Raw genomic sequence first — 25,981 nt, 5'->3', positions numbered from 1 at the left:
TTATAGATAGTTTATGTCGGAATTTGTTGTTGTTGATGAAAATATTGCATTCATAGTTGACGCGAAAATTAAATCACGATTTAATCTGGGTCTAAACGTATCTATAATTTCAATACAGAAATGTATGAAATAGTATGAAAAAAGACATAATAAATATAAGATTAAATATATTTTAAATTATAGCTATGGTAATTCTTATATATGTTATAAATTGTATGTTGGTATTTTGCGGGTCGCTGATGAATGCTGCGATTGTGAAGATTTTAAGGAGTCTTATGCTTGCACTACACTCTCTGTAAGTTGTCCGAACCGAAGTTCAACTGAAGTCTGCCAAGGTCGCCGACTTCCAAGTAGCGGCCACACTGCCACAAATTTCATATGCCGTCCGGACGGCGGCCGTGAATGACGTCCGCACGGTGGCTGCTGTCACGTACAGCTGGCATATTTGCGCGCGATCGAAAAATGTGCCAATTGTGCCAAATTGCATTTTTTAAATTGTCTTAACAAAATCAATTAGGACTAATTATTTTTTAATTATTTAATTTTATATGAAAACAAAATATAATAACGATATCTGTTCGAAGAATATACTTTTAAAAATATAATTAATCCCTTTTGGTGCCCTAAAATATTCAGAGATGTCAGTAAGAGTCTGTTGAAGTCCCTGATAAGCATGTGGTATTATAACTTGAGCACGTGACCACGATGCAGCGCTCGCCATGCGTGTTGACTATAGGACGCCTACGCACATACTGAAATGGAACCGAGCTACTCGTTCTATCTCGGTTTGCGAAAAACCTTATTATTATCTCTCTCACTCTCGTCACTTAACGAAACACTACGTTTGCATTAATTTTTTATTCAAAATATGATTCATTATCTATAAATGTGAAAAATGATTAATATAAAATTAATTGATACAAAAAAAGATTTGTTTATCAATTTATTTAGCTAATATAGCTAATTGTTAATACACTAAGCATAGTGTGACCAAAAAGTAAGCTTTCTTTAGTATGTAACAAGTCTGTTATAGTTGTGTATATAAATTTAATAGGATATTGCCACAACAGATTAGAATTTTTTATGCATCATATAAAATTAGATTGAAACTTTATAAAATAAGTAGGAGTTTTATATAAAAAAGCGTCAAAATATAAAATAAAATAAAAACGGTACATAAATCCCATTAAGCAATATTTTCATAGAGGTTTCTCGTTGCCTTCTACACTATAAAATAATTCACAAATACAAATGCACTGATTATATAATCAACTGCGATTTTTCCCCCATAAAAATCGATCCATAGTAACGCATGGTTAATAATTGCAGTACTATGAATAAAACATTAATAATAATATCGTAGTTAACAGATAAGAGTTATTTAATTGATTTTTTGTTCCCATTTATTAAACATATTTATTTACTACATAAACTAATATATTATTATTTGTATTATTTGATTGAACAGCACTTACCAAATATAAATATTTGGTAGTTAATGATCCGTGTTATGACCATGAAATTTAACCGGTGAAATAATATCGCGGTTAGTATTATATATTAAAATGGCAAATTCGCATACAAATGTTGAATCGAAGCGAGTTTACGCATAATATTACCTTAATTGACATTGATATATAATATAGTTTTAGTCCCTTTGTCCCTTCAATCATTCGGTTTACTGATTTATTATAAATCGAGCATATCGCCGTTTAAATTTGATAAACGACATGATCTAACATTACGTTACGGAATATTGTCAACCGGTTAAAATTAACAGCGTCGATTCATAACTATGTTGCGTTGTCTACTTTTTTAATGTAATAAATAAATAAACTATAAACCTGTAAGCCGAATAGATAAATGAACGTTTTATCGTTTTATTTTTTTAATTAATATATTATAATAAACGTAAAAACACGACTGTTCATAAGATTATAATCACGAGACAAGTAGTTAGCCTTGAAACGTAAACTAGAGCGTTCCGAATCCTGCTTTCTGTATCGTGTAGCATATCCTATTTTGTCGTGTGTGCACACAAATCATGGATAGAATTTTAAGTAAAAATCATGCATTTTTATGTATGTTTTAATAAAATTGTATTTATTTATCGAATATCGCCGGAATTGAACCATCGATCAACGTCAACGATTGCCGTTCATTTACGGCGTCATAAACCGCGAAATAATCGTTAAAGGCGATAAATTGGATTAATTGCCTTTTAAATTACGAATGTATTCTATAATGAGTTAAAAATAATTCGCGAAAGGCAAAATAAATAATTCAGAAGAACCACTAAAGTGATGTAATGTCTAATGGATGAGCATTGTATAACAATTGTGTGAAGAATTTATTTATAAATATGAAAAAATAATTTATCATTGTGCGGTTCATAATTCATAATGCATACATTATTATAAAATTCTCGTGTAAAAAATATGTACTAAAACATAAACAAAAACTATAACAATGCAGAGCGTTGCTAAATTACTTTAGACAATATAATGTATTGTATAAAAAATTGATAAAATATTTTTTATATAGACCTTGAAATTAATTTAAACATTTTTTATTACACGTCATATAACGTAAAAACATTGTATGTACTATAAACAATTTATCAATTTAAATATTAAATATAAAAAATAGCAAATTAAGAGCAATGTGAGTAGCAAATTATCGTACGATATTTTCGTAAGGCGTTGCCATATAAATACATAGGCTAATAATTTATATGCGGGAGACGATAATCTTAGATTCGTGGCGTTTATCGGTTAAAAGCGGGAGATAAGGACGAAATATTTTTTTCCTGCGATGTTGAAATTTCGGGCATCTGCATCTGTCATAATATTTTTTACTATTTAAAGCAAGTCGAATAACATACATCTAGTGATAAAATGCCGCATTTTTATTATGATAAGGTTTTGAATTTATTGCTATTTTTTGCAAATTATTTTACGGCCAAAAGTAAATAATTTAAAATAAAATATCTACTAAAAAAATGTATATTAAATATTGACCCACAATATATTTATTTACAATTTTAATATTTTATAAGGTTCTAATTTTTTTATTACAGGTCAAAATAAATTTCTTACTAAATTTTCTTCGTATAAACAAAATAAATTTTAAGTTGACAATATCTGTTTTTCAATAACCTCACAAAATATAAAATAAAAAATTGATCCACGAATTTGATAGACAGTCAATTTATTTTTCAAATAATTGAATTATTGTTTTTTAAATAAAAGTTAAATAACTTTTTTGAGTAAAATTAATGGTTAATATTCTTTGTGTTTCTAATATATTTTTTTTAAATAATATAAATTTGGTGTACAAAAGCTAATGATTTATTTTATATATTTATTAAATTGCAACGTTTTTTATAATTCTAAAATATAGAAAAATAGGTTCAATTTTAAAAAAAATTACAAAATTAAAAATTAAATTACATCAATGGTTTCGTTTTAGGCTCTTTCTATTGATATATTTTACTTTTAAAAAAAAGCTCACGAACTTATTTCAAGAATAGTCTATCATTAAAACTTATTTTAGCTTTATTTATAAAAGAAGGATTCATAAAAACAGTTTATGGTTTTATACAATCTTAAGTGTAGATCATTTTTTCTACAACAATTAGAAATTGTGGCGGTCGACATGTGTCACATAGATAGAAAAAAAAATTGCAATGCTCCCAGTGTTAAGATAGGAATCAATAAAAATTATAAATGCCAGCAATAATAAATCAGAAATAATCCTCTCTCCGCCAAAAAAATATTTCTCCTGAATTATTATTACTATAATTGCTTTTTTGAGCTAATATCTTTCATAAATACGTTAATGCTAAAATATTTAATTTTAATAATCATTTTACAATCTCAAGGCATGCGCCGCATCTATCGCATGTATTGACCATACGCCACTGATATATATTTAATTATTTACGTATATAAGTAAAGAAATATTTTTTTAATTTAATCTAATGTAAATTATTTTTATAAAAAATAATAGCAATATATTCAAGAGTACCGAATAAATAAACATAACAAAAACATAAAAAAATATTAAGAGCCTTTTATTTAATATAAAAAATCCATAAAAACCGAATAATATGTAAAATAAATTTACGAAATTTAATACATATTAAAATAATAATAAATAAATAACAATAGAAATGTTGTAAAAATACGTAAAATTAACTAACATTCAGGCATATATGCACTAACAAATTTATAAATGTGTATAAATTAACTCACTACTTAAAGGGTTAATAACCATTATTTCATGTCAGATTTACTTTCAAGTTTGTGCAAAATATATAACAACGTATGTATTATTGTACAAGTAGTTAGAATATTAAATAAAAAAATTCAATGGCTTGCGTGGGTTGAGAATCTCAGTTTAAATATATACTATAATGTATATATCGATATTTTAAGTACAACTTAAAAATGTAACACATACTATAATAATAAATAAGTTTGACTTAAATAAATTTGTAATGCCTTAAGGAACTAGCTATATAATCAAATCAAACGCACAGTTATAAGGAACAGTCGTAAAGTTTTATTTTTTCTTGTGTAATTTTTATTTGAAAAACTATAAGTGACTCAAAATAATTGTTGACGTCATGTTCTTCACATCCGGAGATGAAATTTACAACATCATTGAACATTGATAGTTGCATAAATTATCATCATAGTCTATTTTATAAAATGATTAAATAAATTATCGATAAATACGTCCGCGGGTCACACTTGTGGGTTGATCCGAAAGCTTGCTCATTGTCGTGTTATAATTAAACCCACACTTCCTTCTTTCACGTCGCGAATCGAACGTGTTATTGCTCCAATTCGGACAGTTGTATAACCGTAGTGACCGTTGAATAATATAAGAGATTGTATAGAATTTGCAACGGTCGAAAAAATCAATAGTCTCGAGGCGAACGGGGATAAAAAGTGGCAGAGAAAGAAAGCAATGAGAAAAGACGGAGTGGACGGTTAAGGATCTCGGATTATACAACTGTCACTCTTTTGAAAAAATGTATTGCACAACGTATTACTATATATGTACTTGTATCGTTAAAAAATAATTAACCAATGTGAAAATATTGAAAAATAAATTAAGAAAAAAATGGCACGCAATCGAGACACGTAAAAATATTTTATATTAACTATAATAATAAAAATCATTAAAGCATCGCTCAAATGAATTTAAGTGAATGCTCTGATGATTTTTAAATATATTTTTAGTAATTGATGTTATTTATTAGCATCACATAGCAATATGATTAATAGCTTATGAATTAAATGAAAAACTTCATTATTTATTTTTTAATAACTTTCGTCATGTAATGACGATGAGTGATAATTATAGCACATTTAGCTCTTATTCAATACAATATTCATGAGCATAAAGATGAATACAACACATAAAAAAATCAGAACGTAATAAGCAGCGTTTAGACATAATACACTGAAAGAAATTTGGACCATCTTAAAACAAGAATAAATAAACATGTATCGAGATTTCTATTATACATTTACTATAGATCAAAGGCGCAAATAAATAAAACAGTGATGTAAGTCAATTACTTATACCAAAATCTTACATGAACCCTAATATTTTAAGTGATTATTATAAATATAATTTCAATCAATCATCATGCAAATAAGAAAGTATAAATTTATAATTATTCTTTTATTGGAAATTTTTATTTTAATAATCATACACTTTTAAAAAAAAAAAAAATTTATATAAACACTTTAACCCTTTAAATAGTGAGTTAATTTATACATATTTGTTAATTTATTGGTATACACATGGGAATGAGTTATTTTACGTATTTTTCCATAATTATTTCTGTTATTATTTTATATTGTATTTATAGTAAATTATGTGTATTATTATGTTTTATTAAAAAAATAAGAACTTTTCTAATATCAAATCTCGTTAATTTATTTTACATATTTATTAAATATATATTGGTTAAAATGGAATTTTCTTACATCAATTCAGAAGCTCTCAAATTTTTTTATAAAATTAATATAGGAAATATCATAATATATTTAATTTAATTATTTTCTATAAAAATCATTTAAATTAAATCAATTAGAAAAAAATAATATAAAAATATAATTATTTTTTAGTATCTAGATAACTATCTGGGGTACCTCAAAACAGTGAAAGATCGACCACCGTACATGTACGGCGATACCACTGAAAGGGTTAAAGTGTAATAGAAAATCTTTTTTTAATAATGATATTTATTACATTTAATTTAAATAAATATTTAAAAAATATATGTTTGAAATACAGTCTGTAGATTTCTACCGCTTAAAGGGTTTATACATAATACAAATATTTTCAATGCCGTGAATACGTCGAATAAGACAATAGTGATAGTCGACCTAGAACATTAACCATTGATGAAAATATGAAGATAATTAAGTGCTAGATTATCGACGAATTGTTAAAAAGAAGTTATATCTTATACGGCTTATGTTCATTTTAAGTAACAGTCAATATTGTTCCAAAACTGTTCTAAAACAGAATCGTAAAGAAATTGTTATTGAATAATTTTTTATTACAATTATAAATTTATTAAAATTTAATTACATAGTATGAAAAAAAATAATATTGAATATTAAAATTAAATGATCCGGAACAGCTTATTAAGATGCTAGATAGTGACAGGAAGGCGAGTCGACTAGTGCAGATCAGGGCTTCCAAAAAATCATCCATCCATCCGGAAAAAAATGGATTTCGGTTTTATTACAAAGCAAAAGCCAGTCAACTAATTACTATCATGAGAAAATTAAATACATTACATATATTTTTTTTTACTTTTAGAGTCGATTGAGCAGGGCGTTAAGTTTTGGCAACTTTTGTTATAATTGTGGTGACAGGAAATTATCGAACACTAAGCGCGCGCTCTTATGAGTGAATGCACAATATAGCAACTCATAAAAGGCCGAGAGAGCAGATTTTACATCAATGCACTCGCCGACTCGTCTTTAGTCTATACAATTGGAAAAGTAAATTATTTAATGAATCAGAATTTACAACATTTTAAAACAACCATCTGCATACATTTTGATCGCTTACGTATTCCTCGTCATTTGCAATTCTGCGATTATTATTTATATTTAATTTTATCGATATGCTTATGTTTTTAATCTCATCGAAGAGATATGTCTCTCTTTTGAGAATCTTTTTTGAGATAAAGTGGACATTGAAAGAACATCGTTTTGTTACCATTGAGAAAATAATGACAAAATCGCTTAGTGAGCTTGAAGATTACACTAAATTATGCATTCTAAAAATGTTTTGTTGATTGGCGTTGATGTATTTAATTCGTTGAGAACTACTTTAAAAAGGACAATAATAGTATTAAATAATATAAAAATAAATTAAAAATATAATTTGCAATACTTTTTTTTTGATTGTGGTAAATTTGAGTTTATTTCCCATTTTCAAACATGTTTATATTACAATTCATGGCAAAATACTGCAATTAATTAAAAATTTGCTTTTTGGACTCATGGCAATCATGAAATTGTAAAACCATAACTTACGTCCGCCGTGTCTTATCAGGGCGTTACCGTCACGTAAGCCGTATCGAAATTCGCAACAATTTCAAAGTCTTTTGTGCTCGCGTTTTTTTAGTTAAAAATATTGCGCAATAATTATCACAATATAGCCGGAAGCAGTGCGACCTCGATATAATTTAAAACATTGTCCGAAAATATTTATAAATCACGTATGCGTCGTAACAATGCGATTACAGGTGCTAAAAATTAATTTTGGATTTTTTGTCGAGTTTACGATGCGTTATCTGGAATCTCGTAATGCGGCAGTAGAGGTGAAATCTGACCAATGCTTAATTAGAAAAGTTTTCAGCACCAGCACGCATCGCGATTTGTAGTGTTGTATAATATGATATGATTATGAGGTGTAATGAAAATGTAATTGGAACGGTGAAATGATAAGGAAATGATTAATCGTACTTTATGTTAGAAATAAAATCAAATTTTTAATTTAACAAAGCTTATAAGAAAATATTTAATTACCTGTTTTAAAGTTAATCAACAGTGACACTGTACATAAATATTTTTATCAGATAACTTATTTATTGTAAAGAGTACTTATATTATCACACAGAAAAATATAATATGAACCTTAAATTAAAATATTAAAATAATATTAAAATAAATGACATACAATAGAATTTAATATATTTTACAATTTTAGATAAAATTAATAAAATATCAGGTAATAGAAAGCTTTCAATTTTTCTAAAGATGTTGATATAAGCAATTAATTTTATTTATATTTAATTGTGTTGAATTGAATATTAACTAACTCGATTAGGTTTTATCACATCATTAAAATCTTAATAGCATAATATCACACCCCGAAAATATTTCTTAAATTGTTTTCGAAAGAGAAAGCAATTATTCCAGTAGTGTTCAATTAAATTTTATATATGCAATCACTATAATTTGAATACAATTTCCATGTTTAAATGAACTCTGATTAGGCGTATATGAAACATTTAAGCCAAAACTGTACGTTAATAATATATATAGTATGTATATATATATATATATAACATAATAAAAAGTAATGCATTAATAAACGTACCAACTGTCGGTACCTCACTGTCGTGAGATACCGAAGCTAGCGAGTGTGCGAATACCGGACCCTCAACTTTTTGGGTTTTAAATATTATTTTTGCTTCGTTCTGATTTTTCAAAATATATTTTTAATTTAATGGTTGAAATTAGACATTAAACCCATTGTTTAGCTGTGCCATTTACAATATAAATAGGAAGAGAGCGTCCGAGAGTTATGCGGTTGATCCTTGTGCATTTTTTAGTGTTACTGCGTTACTGCTTAAATTTGCGCACTACATAGACAAATATTTAGGATTTTCAATGATAGTCAAAATAGTTTAATCTATAAAAAAATATTTTCAAGATTTTAGATTATGCTAAGAAACTAAACTTCAACATTTTAAATAATTAAGCCACGATTTCGTTAACTAAACTTTTTATACTTCTGATGAAAATTATATACTTTTATATCTTAGTTAAAAATCTAGAATATTATGTAACTTTTTTGGCTCTGTTTTTTTATTATTAAGATTACATTCCGATTTTTTATCTGATGTGGTTATATTTGCACATTAAAACTGTTTGTTTAGAATTATAATTTCAATTTCGTGGTTATACCATAAGATATAAATAAGTTTAAAATTGATATGTGTGGTTTTAAATATACATAATCGAACGTTAATTGTGACATTATATCAGTATGTTATGTAAATACTTTATATAAGTTATTTAATATAAGACTTTAAAACAATTATTTGTTCTGCTGAATATATGACCATTAACTAAAAACTTATGCAGTCAATGGCTTGCATATCTAATCAATTATAGGTCATATTAAAACTAACAACAAACGCTTGCAATTTATTGATGCAATAAATGCAACAGGTGCTCAGATATAATTTATTAACGAGCGCACAAAAACTGACCGAATAGAATCAAATTGAAACATTTTGCAACGAGTTTAATATGAATTTCTGATTAGCAAAAAGTTACAATTCAACCATTAAATTAGAAATTATGATAATATTTTTTATCGTTTAAATGCAACTTAATTTTAAATGACATAATTGAAGAAATTGCTCCTATATATTTGCATACCACTGGATATCTTGCTATTTACCTATAACGTACAATTTTCAGGATTGGTGTACACATTCTTGATTCGATTGTATTGCACAATTAAATTCCACATTGAAAACCTAGTTTGTTTAGATTGAATCGATTAGATCACGTACAAATGTTGCGATAATTCGCTCGCTACAATATGAATAGCCATCAACCCGCGAATGAGTGACCCTTTATGAACTTTACAATGAGCTTTTTGATCCAAGGACTTTGAAATAGAAAGCTAACGCGTTTAAAATATGTTTCTTTATGAAGAGATGTCAAGTAGAAATTTTCTCTTTGACCGCGAAACGTCACGATTTTTAGCACCCAATTTCGTTTTGTGTCAAGAGCATTGTTCGCCAGAGTATTGTCAAGTTTGGCCCACATTTTCAATCACGATTAGTGATTTTTATCGCCATTTGTTCTAATTAATACAACATATGTGACGACAGAATAACGAGCGAAATTTACGATCATCATTAAGGTATTTCGCCTTGAAAACAGGATACTAGAAGGCATGACTTGACAACACGTCCAAAGAACCCGGCAATATAGATTAATTGTCTCATAAACTATCAGTGTGAGATTTATACTATAAGGATATTGAAAATGAATATTCAAGGAATCGATTATACAGACAAATTACTTAGAGTTTAAATTTCTAAAAAATACTGCAATACAATGAGGAAACTATTATAATTACTGAAAAATATGTATGTGTGAAATTGAATCACAATACATATATATGTATTTATTAAATTATTTATAAATAAATGAATATCATAAGTTCAACAATATTTGATTTTTTTTTCTTATTGCATAGTTCCAGATGTTTGGACCACTACCTGAAAAAAAAATTCACTCAAAAATGCAATGACAAAAGAACGAATGTTTCACTCTATCCTTGTAAATAATATTTAGTTAATTCTTCACTATTGTAATTCACACAACCCCAATGGTTCTTAACATGTTTTTAATCGCACGGAATTTATTACTTTGATATATGAAATACTAAATATATTTATGTATGTACAATACAAGTACTTACATATTTATATACTTGATATTTAGTTATAGTTGTTAATCGTATGATATTTTTCGAAGCAGTTTTTTATATAAAGACATGATTTTAAAAAACGTTTTTATTTTTCTTTCACCAGTTTATTTTACATAATATAGGAATTTATAAGCCACGCCTAGTCCATATCGTGACGATTTTTTTTTGTCCTTTGATGCAAATACTATAATAATATTGCTCGTTTATTTATATGTTACAACTTCTCCCTTGCATGTTCTTTTATTGCTTGTGTTATACTTAATTGTCCTAGTTAAATATAATTTTTGGAAAATTATTAACAGCAAGTGATATACTTGAAAGGGTGATCCAAATCGGGTTATATATATTGGCAGCATTGTAAATCAGACAGCTGTCAATAATCACGCGTGTTCAATATGTCAAATGCAGGTACGTTGTTTGAACTTTTTCCGGAGGTAAAATATTTAAATATTTTTTATTAAAAAATATGCATGTTCAAGTTCAATCTACGTCAAAAGCATTAAAATAGTGCCGTCACCCTTGCAGTGGAAATATTTGCTTATCTAGCGTTCATACTACGACTTTTACAATAATGGTACAATAAACCGAACTTTGACCAATAGGAGAGCGTAAAAAACAATTATCAGTTCTCAGAAGTCAAAAATCCACGTCAAAAGCAATAAAATCGTACCGTCTCCGTCGCAGTGAGAACGTTCAGTTATCAAGCGTGCATAATACGACTTTTTAAAATAATATTAAAAATTGAATGTAGAACATATAAACCAAATTTTGACCAATTGGAGAGCGCAAAAAACAATTATCTCTTCTCAGAAGTCAAAAATCCACGCCAAAAGCAATAAAACCGTGCCGTCGCCGTTGCAGTGGGAACGCTCGTTACCGAGCGTTCCCACTGCAACGGCGCCGACACGATTTTATTGCTTTTGACGTGAATTTTTGACTTCTGAGAAGTGATAATTGTTTTTGCGCTCTCCTATTGACCAAAATTCGGTTTGAATATACTTTGATTAATATTCTTATATAATAAATCCGTATCTGTAATGATCCTATTTTTAAAACATAGTGCAATATCGAAGTGCAGACTAACTATAGAGCAATATGTGAGATGCATCTTTCTGTATTTTTTGAAATAAATTGTCTTAATTTGTAATGAAAGTTCTAAGACTTTCATAAGGATAGGTTTGGGTTTGAACAACAAATAAACGTTTCGCGACTTGATTTTCAAATCAAATTGAGTTTGATATACATTTTAGAGCAGCATATAATTATATATTAAATTATATTTTCGCTAGTATACATATAAATCTACTAGTGAAAATATAATTTCACTAAAAAATATACATTGACTGTAGAATTTATACATCGCATGTAAATACATAATGATAAGTATGTAAATGTATATATTAGTACGAATAAAAAGGTTAGAATCATATAAAATTACTAGCACTTGCCAGATAAATTATAATTTTACTACTAAAAATATGTATCTACCGCTGGATATGATATCACTGAAATGATATATTTAAAAAAATAAAAAACTGTTCTTTTTAGATTTTATTTAAGGGAGATAAATAAATCTGATATTTCAGCTTTTTACAGAGTGGAGGGGGGGGGGGAAAGTTGCCCTGTCAGTGTTCGTTTTTTTCAATATTTCGATTTCTTTCATATCATAGTATTTAATTAAATAAATAAATGACATGCATTTTTTGACAAATTCAAAAGAGGGAGAAGCATGGATTTTTTCAAAATGGCGGCAAATTTAAAAACTTAGTATCGTAATTTAGTGTGATAAAATCATACAAAAAAGTGTGTCACAAAAAATCAGAAGCTAAATATGCATTGAAATAAAATATAAAAAAATAGTTCTTAGAATCTCATAGGTTAAATATAATAAATTGTTGATCAACATATTTATTGGGGTGCCTCATTAGTATGGCAAAGCATGTATATCTTAGATATTGCATCATTCCAATAAATTTACATACTGCATGGGCATACTATATACTTTTTTCTCATTCAAAACACAAACAGGAAAATTCTAAATTACGTCCATTCATAATCAATTTGTCATTTTCAACACAGAACCAAGTATAAATCATGCGTGCGAAAGGCGCTAATAAAAAACTTCATATTTATTTATTTATTTATGCATGTCGACACCAGTACTGTTCGGCTTAATATTTATTATCAAATTGCACACTTCAATATGTCAATTTTTTGTTAATTTTTAATTGCTCCAACGGACACACAAGAATGTTTCCCAACGGTACCCGTAAATGGCTGTCATCTGGTCAATTGAACCTTTTCCAATCATAGACGGAAACTGGACCGAATGCGCCGCTTGAAAAGTGCATAAAGCACACGATAACGTATCAACAATGATGTTTTTAGTTACTTTACCTAAGTTTCGAAACATCGGTGATCTAGTTGGCCCAGATATGCGAATCTAATAGTACTCGCGTGTTAACTTATCGACAAGACTCACCAATAAATTGCAGTTGTGCGAAATGGCCATTAAAACGTCAACGATCACACGGATGTGCGTCTGTGTATTTGTGTCTCATTGGTTTATTATAAGCTTATAATGTTCATTCGATACGACAAGTACCCTATATGTCGTTAACGTAGGTTTAAGACATACTAAGTATGAGGTGTATCGTTAAAATCTCTTATCTCAGATATGGAAGTGAAGTTATTACGCCATTGTCAGCCAAGAACTTTCGATGTAATTTCGTTTTATGTATTAATATACATTTAAGTTTAAACAGTCATAATTATTGTATATGCACTTAAAAACATACAAATAAAAGCAGTCCTTCTTAAAAAGATTTTATTCATTATTAAGATATAAAAAATATGCTCTATATTTTCATATATACATTTATTAAGTGTTAAAAATACAAAACTAATAGTGCAAACTGATTTAATAATTGTAATAAAAAAATATGCGCATTAAACACATACACTGTCTTGACCGAATATCAAGACAGTTTATGTTTTTATGTTATTACAGCAATATATAGAGCAATATCATATATGTTTTTAATAATATCTTAAATATATTGCTAATGAGAAATTCATCTTGATGAATGAGCAAAGAGATTATTACTTTTCAACCTTGTGTTAGATGTAAAAGTAAATCGTATAATGAAGGCAAAAAATATAGACCAAATAAAAATAATTTATTCCTAAAAATCAACTTTAAAGAAGCTTCTTCTTGCAATAGCATTGTTTATGTTGACGCTAAAGTTGCAGCTTAATCCGAGTGGTAGAGGTAGGTCGACGGTTTCGTGCCGTCCTCTCAAGATTTAATATCGAGCTGTCTTGAGTCAACATTAAGGAGAGGCTATGTCCATCTTAGCATAGTGGTCTATGAGGAGAGGCTGGATTAGCTGACTGAGGTCGGCCGACGAGAGTTCACTTGCTGGCCAGTTGTGGATTCTGTATATGTCCAATTCAATAGTGAAGTGTAACTTGAGGTCCATGAGTTACACTTCACTTTCGGTTCCTTCCTTGACCTTCCGGTTCGAGAGCCCTTGGATTAGTAAATTTGTATGGGGAAATACAAGTCCATATATAGCGGGCGTTCGTTTATAATATAGCACAATATTATTTTTCTTTTCACAGTTTTAGTACCCAAGTAGGTAGGTTATTTATATTTTCAATTTAAAGTTTTATTATGTTTTTGTTTCCCTTGCAAGGTGTAATATTCTATTGAGAAAAAAATACCATTTACATTTTTGCGTGATATTGTTGGTTTGAGATTAGTTTGCTTATTTATAAATCCATGAAGATGGTAAATTTTTATTGCTTTGTTTGCGCGAATAAGCAAAGGGTTACTATATGAGAAAATGTCTTATCCTCTGGTTTTAAAATTTTTGTTGAATGTTGTTTTAAAACAGTGATTAGTGCCGCTCCAAAATTCATGGCTCTTTATTTTATTTCAAAATGCGAGACAATAAGACGCTTTTTATTAACATAAAATGCTTTTATGCCTTCAAAAATATCTGTGAATGAAATGTTTATCGGTTGTGTATACTATGACTGAAATACGCAGAATTCGTTCGTTGACTGAAATCACGTTGCTTTAAAATAGTGGTTGTCAATCGTTTGTTCCGACAATAGTATCGATTCTGTGATGATTAAATTTTGCAGGACGCAAATACAACTATACAGAAAACTTTATTAAAATAAAAAAATCACATTGAACATACATATGTATATGCACAAAAAAAATATTGACGTAACACGTCACTAAAGACAATATCAGAGCACATTATCTAAAGGTCAAAACTTAGGTTTTTAATCAAATATTTGATTATTAGAATTATTCGTCAAATTTTCAACTATATGAATATTCGAATACTTGATCATACATTCGTAAAATATTCGTTTCTACTATCTCTAATGAAATTTATAAAATCTTAGAATGAAACAATTTGTAACAACTTCAGCAACATAAGTATTCGTTTTTTCTCTTAATATACACAAGTGATTAGTGCCGCTCTAAAATTATATTTTATAAATAAAAGTTAATCGGTTGCGTATACTATGACGGAAATACGCAGAATTCATTTGTTAAACATATCGCGGTTAATTTATTTCTAGTAATTTAATTTATATAAAAAACAGTACAAAAAACGCTAAAATAGATCTGATCGTAATGTATATATTTTTTTTTAACAATTTAATAACATCATGTATTTAAAATGTTCCATTAATTTTGCGTGAATCAACTCAAACACTTTCTTTCTGGCGCCCTCACTGATTAGTAATTCGCTTAAGATTATAAAGGTAATTCATAATTAATAAAAATAATTAACCACATGGCCTTACTCTCACTAATAAGCTAGAGGGGTTCCTAAAAATCTATTGATTTTTCTGGAGGTCTTTTTATGGTATGAGTCGCTATTAAATAATTTAGATGAGCACACTATATCCGCTTATAATATAATTATATTATAATAATTTATTAATGAATTATACCCTTCATATCCCACCAAATGCATTCAATGATCTTATTGGGGTGTTATCCTGTTCTTAGAATTAGAATTGGGGGTTAATTGCCATTTAACCACTGCTTTTTATGTCACGTGTTAAAGTAAAGGAGCCACTAATTATCTTCAGTGACGATTCAACTAAAAAATAAAGCAGTAAATATTGGCACATTGACATTCGCTGCGCAAGTTTTTCCCCAGATATTATATGAAATACCCATATTCTGAAAATTAACACATTTACTATTTTTTTAAAACGTTTGTGAATTAATTTAGGTGACATGTTGAGCTTTTGCGCTAGTTTCTGTATAGTTAATCTCAATCCTGCTTTGATGTCAGCCCTAATATACTCACTAACATCCCTTAAGTAGATATTAAATGTCAAAATTCCCGGAACAAAATTCATCAAATCACATTTAACACTTTCTAAATTTAATTGCATCCTTGATCGTTGCATTGCAGATGTTTTTAACTGATATTATCGCATTATGACCGAGTTAAGACTCATATAAGAATAATATAGCTCAATTGAGCTTTTTTTATATTTACTGCCATTGTTGATTTAGGGTTTAAAATATCGATAGAAAAAATATATCGTTACTAAATAGCATTATATATACGACTACTGTAAAAAAACACTTATCGTTAATTTATTAATTATTAAAAAAAAAAGCAAGGACTAATGGGACAACCTGATATATAAATAATTTTTCTTGTTATTCAGGAAAATCTTTATGCAAATAATATTTGCTCTAATGCTTAACGTAAAAACCCACCGTTTGGTTATTTACGTTTTGAAAAAATTGTATATTGATATCATGCTGTAAATAACAAACATGATATTTTTTTGCGAATACTCTGATGTCGAGATTTCTAGAATCAGGCCATACACATATGGAGGCAGACACCGTACATGCAGAAATATAAAAAAAGTCATGATAACGACAACATCTAATTTAATAAATAATATTTCTTTTACACATAAGTAACCATTTAAGGTAGTTTAATGACTCACGGATGGTACAATACTGAGATTTAACTCAAGAAATCATTCGATAAAATTATTATTTTTTGATCCAAGAACTGATTCATATACTATTTTTTTAATCAAAAACTTATACAGTCAAAATGTTTTTAATATCTATTTTATTATTAGGTTTAATTTAATTAATATTAGATAAATTATGTTATTATATGGTAATACAATTAAAATGATATAAACGCGTTTTAAAAATTAATTTACAAGGATTAGTTGCTTTTAACTATAAGCTACAGCATTTTTCGTGACTTTGTATTTTAAATAAAATTAAGTAATACTTGTTGTGGAATGCGTGTATCACACTAGCAAAAGAAATGAGATAATCACATTGACATCTGGTTGTGTTGTAGCTCCAAAAGACCATACTCAAACCTGATTACAGTACATTTTCCTTTTATAATGAGTAATAACGATTCTCAAAAGGATGTGGAGCTACTATACAAAGATAATACAGCAGTTGAATAATCTCCATGACATAATCAAAGACAAAGGAAGTACTATAATCGCATCGCCGTTTCCTTTTCTCATAACCCACTTTGTCTCTAGGTATCACAAAGAGCTTTTCAGGTGGCATTTGCTGGTCAGTTCGCTCGTGATCAGCTGGTATTCAGGTACTGTGTATAATACAATTCGAGCACCTTCGCTTCTGAGGATCACGACTTGTTACACAAGATGTCCATGCAGATTGTCCTGCGAGCGTGCGGACCTCCACTTTGGTATCCAATCTCTAATGGATATCTCTAAATTGCCACCTGCGAAATTGAAACCATCACATACTTTGGCCTAAGCACCCACTTCCCGTTTGCTATACTATATTACCGCTTTTATGCTCATAATCGATAATGGCGGTTGAATAGTTTGCGAGCTTTTTTGCTTCGCAGTAAACTTTTCGCAAAAAAGCTCTCCGGCCCGAAACTGGTTTTGCGAAACGTGACGCAGTTTACAAATTTACATTTCGTGATATACGTGTATATAGTACGTTGCATTCACCCACTTTCGTTGATATAGCCACAACATAATGGAACCACTGTCGGTGATACACAATGGTCCTTCTGGCCGTGGAAAGTATCTACTTTTTGCGAAATCTTGAAAAAATGCGCTTACGCTCACTTGGGTACACCCATGAATATGCAAAAAAATATAAAAAGTGAATTCGAATGTACAAACAGTAACATGTCTAACATGTCACGCAATATCAACCTGTGGCTATGTGGCTCTTTTATATACAAAATTGAATATATCTATTAATTAAAATAATAGAAAACGGCGAGAATATAATACTGCAAACATATAAATAAAAGAGTATGATTTCGAGTGTGTCAATAGATTTTAAATAGATAAGATTTTAAGTAACTAGCGTTTCTGATAATAACAAAGACATACAACTACCAAAAATATTTAATTAAATCATAATTATATTTTTTAGGTTGTATAAAAAAATTGCCTATTGTGGAAGTTCAATGCTTTAATGTGGCACATTTTTTTATACGCAATTATTGTAAAAAAAAATATAAAAACATATTACTTTTGCGGCACACTAGTTAATATTTATTTTTAGTTTGTACAAAAAATGATACTTAGATAGTTTCTATTATTGCAGTAACAAAAGAGTAAAAAATAGTAATGTAAGCAGGGTATATTTAATTGCTTATAGTGCGTCCTTTCCTAACAAAAGGTATTTTTTTAGGGTATTAAACAGGCATACAGAGAGGTTTACAATTTTAAGTATTTTGACTTTACATTCTTGTTGCATAAAAATAAATATATCATATGTACAGAGAGTATTTTATCTATGAAAGCAGGCCTGTCGAGAGGGAGGAAGGAGAAAGGTAAAATTCCCAGGGCCCGTTTTCCATGAGAGGCAGACTCTGCAAAAAATAATAGCAATAATATATTCATAAAAAGAGTAAGAAGCGATCTTAAATAATGAATCTGAACTAAACTAGATTTGTTTGAGATGTATGTGCTGATATAGTTCAAGTATAAATTCTATATATAATCTCAATAATTGATATAAGATATACGTGAAAGATTGACAAGCATAGTTCATGATATATATATTTCAAGAAAAAAAATACATGCTTTACATTGGTTGACTTATTATAATATAAACGTAATGAAAATATCTTAATCAATCACATGATTTATGCTCGCCTGATTAGGTTCACCTAGTTGTTTAACTATGTTTTAAAGCCGATAAGATTACTTTAAATGAAAAATAAAGTATAAATTACTGCAATCAAGGCTTTTCCCTATAAAGTAAGCGGTGTTTTTAAATCGTAACAATGAACTTAAATTAAGCTGTGTTTTTCGGACCTTATACAGACCAAAAAAAGACCTTGCTCGCTTTTAACACTGGATTAATCAAGCCAAATCTAACGAAAAAAGCTTAGAGCTGTTTAACCCTTAGAGTATGTTAATCGTTACACTTTTACTTTCTCAGAAATTTTTACATACACACACAAGGCTGCTTAGACGACCTCGTGCATTACAGTAGCATAATTGTAATTAATGAAAAAATGTATATCAGTAACAAATGATTGGTTAAATTAAACTAAACTGGTTCTCAACTAAACGACTCAGTTTAATTATTGAAAATTATCGACTATGCAAATCAAATCTATAAACATGAATTTTTGTTCGCTGAAAATAATATTACGTATAAATTCGTTATATAAATTTGCGAAACGTTTCACGTAAGTGCTTTGAAAATGTGTGATAATACTAATTTAACATAATTATAATTAATATGTGTAATGCATGTTTAATTAAAATAAAATAATGTTTTATATCTTAAGTAATTGTTATTATATAATATAAAAATAAATATTTTGTGAAGCAATCTCTACGATAATCACAAAAGTATTAATGATCACGATTGTGCAATTTCAAATGTGCATTGATTTGTGCAAGTTTTTTTGCTTAGGAACAAAACGTGAAATTAATGATTTTTTTAATAAAACAACATACATTTATAGCTAAATAATTTATTACAAACTTTATATAAATTTATGATGCAATTATCAATAATTAAGCCTCCAGTTCCTAATTAGTTCCTGTTCGTAAATCATCGAAATTAAATTCCTTAACCATTATGTTAAAATTTATTAAAGAGACATCTATAGCTATGTAGCTGTACTAAAATAAAATAAATACAAGGTTTACAACTTTGCTAAAATATTTTCATTTTCACTATTATCAAGAGATAGCGTAGAATTTTAACATTTTGTACAATCATTTCTTGATTTTCTACGCATATTAAAAAGGCCATCGGTATTTTTTGAGTAATTAAATAAATGTCATTACAAACAGATAAAGTTTAATTGCATTTAAATTCTACAATATAATATTTATCCGACAGTTACATTTAAATATTGCTTACATTTATATATTGTAGCTCTTGATAATTAAAAGACCTTATATGAAAAAGTGCTAATGACATTTAATTGTATATTTTTTGATGTTTCGATTAAAAGTGTTTTTGTTAATTATACTATTTAAAAACAGATATAACTTCTAAAGATTCCAAACATTAAACATTATTGCTGTACGTAGTAAATAGATATTTTTTTCTATTTATTTTGTAAATTACGACCCTCTGAATAAACGAATCACTTCTGTAATGGGTCCATTACTCAAAAATATTTATCTAATCAAATATGGAAATCAAATTTAAATGAATGATTGTTATGAAATGGCTGTCAACTGCTTTTTGCATCAAGAAACTTTTATACATATCCAGAAATATTTATTTTCATATGTTGTTTGCAACAGATCTGCATTCATATAACTTTAAAATATTATATATTTTTACTTAGCAAGGTTAAAAAGGTAGAAAAAATACTTAACTGTAACACAACATAACTTCGTAACGTAATATTTATTAGGTACATTCATTAATTTATTTTTAATAACTATGTTATATTCCAAATTAAGTGTTCGATTAAATTGATCAAAATCTAAATATCGTCGCGGGCCGGTTTGCCCACCACTGCTATAGATGAATGAAAAATAATATTACAGAATTTACATAACTCTATTATATAAAAAGTTAATAATATAAAATATTTAGGAGTAATTGTAGATATGAAATTAAATTTTAAGGAACATTGTAAATACATAATAAAAAAAAAATAGTAAAAAATAAGTATATTATCCAGAATGAAAAATATGTAAAGTATAAACACAAAAAAAAAATTACAATTGTATCATATTATCCCATTTTACTTATTGTGCCAAAATATTAGATATATTTAATAAATTAGAAAAACGAATGTTACAAAATAGGAAAATGAAAGTAGTCTTAAATAAAAATAGATTTACTAGTTGTAAAAGTATGATTGATAGATTAGAATGCTTAAATTTACAAGAAATATTGAAGATGAATGTTTTAGTATTTATATATAAGTTAGAAAATAATATCTTACCAGAGTATTTTAATTAGTATTTATCAAGAAATAAATATGTACTCAGATTTAATACTAGAAATAGAGAAAATTTAAGGATAGTTAAGTATAAAAATTATGTACGGATATGTGAATTTGTATAATATTATTTCAGGAAAATCCGAAAAAATTAAACTGTAATGGGTTTCCTAAATGGAATAAAAAAACCGGTCCTGTCTCGATTTTGAATCACAAAGTTTTATTGTTATATCACAAAAATGCACTTTTGCTGACGTGAATGAGTAATAAAATAAAATCTAAGATAGCTATCTGTAAGTTTATAAAGATATACCAGTGTTCCTCTCCTTTCAGAACAAACGTAACTTAGTATTGATCTATTTTTCTTCATCTTTTCCATCCAACTGGACGCGGTATTTCTCCTGTAGAATAAGGATATTTATTTTTAGTTTCAACGTAGTATAGACCTCTTCTGTAAAATAAAAAAATTATATATATTTATATATATATATATATATATATATATATATATATATATATATATATATATATATATATATATATATATATATATATATATATATATATATATATATATATATATATATATATATATATATATATATATATATATATATATATATATATATATATATATATATATATATATATATATATATATATATATATATATATATATATATATATATATATATATATATATATATATATATATATATATATATATATATATATATATATATATATATATATATATATATATATATATATTATATTCGCATATCAATTTTTTCTCGTGATATTTCGGCTAGATCAAACCAGCCATCTTCAAACGAATTTACTGCGCCGATTTTGGGTTTGTAGTCACAAGAAGTACAAACCCAAAATCGACTGTGACTGTACAAATTATGTGCTTACGAGTTTTCTAATGACAACAAATTACTCTATATTTACGAGTTTTCTTATGACAACGGCGATTACCTGAGAATGTTCACATAATATTATAATATTTACAGTTTTATAATCTATAGGAATTATTATAATTATTTTGAACACATTTGCTGGTAACTATTAAAACATTACTTTCACATGCTAAAGCATACATATACAAATTGCGTCATCTAAAGAATATATCTTTAGCTTACATATGTTTATATTACGGTAAATGTGAAAATAACTTACTCATTTAGCTTGGCGCTTAGTCCACCCATTTGCAAATAATACGCTGGGTCTTTTTCTATACAAATCTGATTTTTAATGGTACTAAAATCATTAGTACATTTGGTACCTATGAAATTTACACCGCTATGTTGATAATTTAAGATTGATTCTGCAATGTACTCGTAGGCCCTTGAATGGCTGCATGTGAGGGATAATATACAGCCTGGTTGTTTTAATCCATAATTTACATAGAAGTCAACATGGCCTGAAGGTATTTCCTTTCCGAAACAATTCGTATTAGTATGGATGACCTCTACATATTTTGCATCGTCCTTATTGACATTATCTTTATTCCAACATTGTTTTGCAGGATCCATTACTTAAATGGGAAAATTTATTTAGATATAATATAAGTAAATGTTTAAATATATTTTCATACTTGTAAAATATTTAAACTGTATTGGGCTATTCTTAAAGTTTCGACCGACTAAGCCAACAATTTGTCCTCCCAGACTGTGACCAAAAAAGTGGAAATCCGAAACTGAAACTCCTTGCTTAGATAATCCTAAAATAAAATACCTAATTTGGAGAGCTACATCATAACACGATTTCACGGCAGTTGTATAATGTGAGTTCGATGCATAGCTCCAATCAACCACGATAACATTGACATCAGTTTTACTATTAGCATACAAATCTAGAAACGCTGAAAAAAACATAGTATTATTTTATGAAATTTGTATTCTTAACATAAATTAAACGCACCATCTTTAATAAACTGTGGCATATTATCCTTAACACTATTCCTCCAACCATGTACAATTATTTTAGTGGACGCATTTGCTATAAATTCTGTCAATGAAATTGGTTGGTCAATTTTCATTTCAGTTTTTTCAGATTTACTATGAACAAAGAAATGATTTAAATATATAATACCAGCTTCTATAGCAATATGTGTTTACGCTTTTAATGTTTTTACTTCAATTTAAATTTGTCAATTTATTCTTGTAAACCCTGATTCTGGAGATTAGTGAGTAAATATGATCTCGCGTAGTATTTTTAAAATGATTATGTCAATGTTCTTCAATTGTTGGTATTAGAAATATACTATTAAGATTTTTGAATGTTTGTATTAAAATTCTTATTGCTATGTCTTAAATGACTTGAAATTTATGATATCTTTTTGAAATTTGAAAATTTTAAGTGTTAATCTACACTTTTCAAGCGTTATTACTTGTCTAAATAGCTATTTATATAATAAAATTTACTTTTTTTATTGTGAATATATGTTCTAGGGTCGCAATGACAGCAAATCGCTCTCCGCTTAATACAATTTTCTTGTTCACTTCTTTGAGGTGAAGGTAAGAATTGTTTGTGTGTTGTAAAAATTATATTTCAATTACCCATTTATTACAATAATCATTTCAATTATGTAAAGATTTTTGAAACCTTATTGCGATTGATTCATGACAGTGTGGTTTTTGAGGGCTATTTAATTAAAACGACCTTTTTGGAGAGGTGGTGTTAGACCGTAGTCAAGGCGAGAGAGAGGGGAAGAATGTATATTTAGCCAGTTGTTAAAAAACCACCCGCTTCACAAGTTGAGCGGTGGTGTGGCAACACTGGGAACTGTCAGAACGCCGCCACAAGGGCCCGAGAAAACTACCATGTGGTACTTCAGCTCATTATTTATTAAAAGTACATATTTTAGCCATATTAGATATTTAAATAATTTATAAATTAGGCCAGGAGCCTAATTGCTGTCTATTTTAAACTGGTCTACGAGCTAAGATTAAATTTTTTGCATTTTCTCTATTTATGAAATTTTGAGTATGCACTATGCACTATAACGAAACCGCCAACTGGCATGTTAAGGAGTTGCGAGCTTACTGTACGTGAACCTCCCATTGCTTTGTTTTACTGTGACGCGTCGCAGTTATATATAATATTTCACAGGGTCTTCAATGCCCTGTCCTTCGTTCTAATTTTATTATCCGTTAATATTCATCATGTTATTGTGAAAGCCATAAAAAATACACTAATGGTGTTTGAATGTTGTGACTAAAGCTGAGTTAAGTGTTAGACTAACACAAATAACCTAGAAATCGTTGCGATACAAATTAAAATGAACAATAAAATAATAATGATTGCCACTGGTTTTAATTGTTCAGGAGCGATCTCGATGCTATGTTTGCTCCGATCCGCAGGGCAGATAAGAGATAAGTTCGCAATTTAATTACCGTATTTTTTGAAAATAATTAATGTGCGTTTCTAAAACTCTTATTTGTATAAATATTTATCTCCTGATGATACTCAAGGACATCTTTGGCGAAATATTAAAAGACAATAAAAAAACAATATGTCACATACATACTTTTGAAACAAATAAAATTTCGCACCATCTTGCAACAACAATAACTCTCGAGTAGGGTTTGAACGTTTTTGCAAATGACTTGGTAGCAATTCCTTGAAATTTTCCTCCGGACATGAACTATTGCACGGCTGAGTATCCGCAACGCAAAATGGACATGATTCGTCTTCATTGGTCTGAAATACAAGCGTCGAAGCTATATTCAAGACGCGCAGAAAGGCCAACAGCTTCATATTGATATTCACGAGAACTATCTGATATTTCAATTGAACCTTGCTACTTATAAACGTTAATAATCACAATTACATGTAAAAATAAAAAAATATAAACGTTTTTAAATTGCTAATAAATTACTTTATTTTCACCAAAATAAGTGATATCTTATCTTAGTAAAAACACAACTTAATATATATTAATATCTTTTTGTTTTATAAATAACCACCACATCATTACATTGTATCGTGTTATAAAGGCCACATACATATGTCATATAATAATGGTATCACAAATATTTTAAAATGGCTTCTTAAATATATTATCGTATAAAATTATATTAAAACATGTATTACGCACATATTCATAGTCATCTAACAAAAGTATTTATAAGTAAATTTAAAATAAAATCACTTTATGTTATTCAAAATAGTGCTATACAAATTTGTTAAATTTGCCTTTCGATGCTTACAGGAAATATATATAAAAACTAAAATTTTGCCTATAACTATTTTACCAAAATATAATCTAATAACGGTAAGCAAAATAATTCAAATGAGAGAAAAGCGATTAAAAATACTAAATTAAAATTCAGATAACAGCTACATAATTATGGAATCAGATCTGCCGATGATTTTACACATCACTCAAGCATTTTCTATGAAGTTTGGCTTAAATTATCTAATATATAATTGTTCTAAGACGTCGCTTTTGCTTCTGGACGCGCTCAATTTAAAATGAAACACTCTTCGTTCAATTTTCTACTCTGTAAATCGTATCGTTTTGTATGAACAGTGTATATAATAATACACGTAAATAAAGAAAATATATTTAACTATAATAATAAAAATTAAAATTGAGTTTGCTCGATTGACTTGCGAGCCACCGGTAATGCATTCTGTAGTTTCAATCAATGAAAAATAAGCATATAAAACAAGGTGGCCGACATCAATGTGACAACACTTTCATTAATTTTGTCATTCATTAGTTTGTCATG

General features: G+C 28.0%; 1 protein-coding gene across 1 annotated transcript; it reads right to left on the bottom strand.

The window, feature by feature from the left end:
• Positions 1-21,438: 21,438 nt before the first annotated feature.
• LOC148239590 (lipase member I-like) lies at positions 21,439-25,027 on the bottom strand. The gene is made up of 5 exons (XM_088189268.1): positions 24,775-25,027; positions 23,166-23,302; positions 22,840-23,106; positions 22,422-22,779; positions 21,439-21,690 (listed from the first exon to the last, which is right to left on the bottom strand). The coding sequence occupies exons 1-5, from the start codon at positions 25,002-25,004 to the stop codon at positions 21,606-21,608; spliced, it is 1,077 nt and encodes a 358-aa protein (XP_088045394.1). The 5' UTR covers positions 25,005-25,027; the 3' UTR covers positions 21,439-21,605.
• Between the last annotated feature and the right edge of the window lie 954 nt (positions 25,028-25,981).

The sequence above is a fragment of the Plectrocnemia conspersa genome, unplaced genomic scaffold (genome assembly GCF_051122295.1).
Source record: "Plectrocnemia conspersa isolate PC_06_02 unplaced genomic scaffold, ASM5112229v1 ptg000001l, whole genome shotgun sequence".
Lineage (NCBI taxonomy): Eukaryota > Metazoa > Arthropoda > Insecta > Trichoptera > Polycentropodidae > Plectrocnemia > Plectrocnemia conspersa.
The sequence above is the reverse complement of the archived record's forward strand: the minus strand, read 5'-3'. Positions and strand labels throughout refer to the sequence as shown.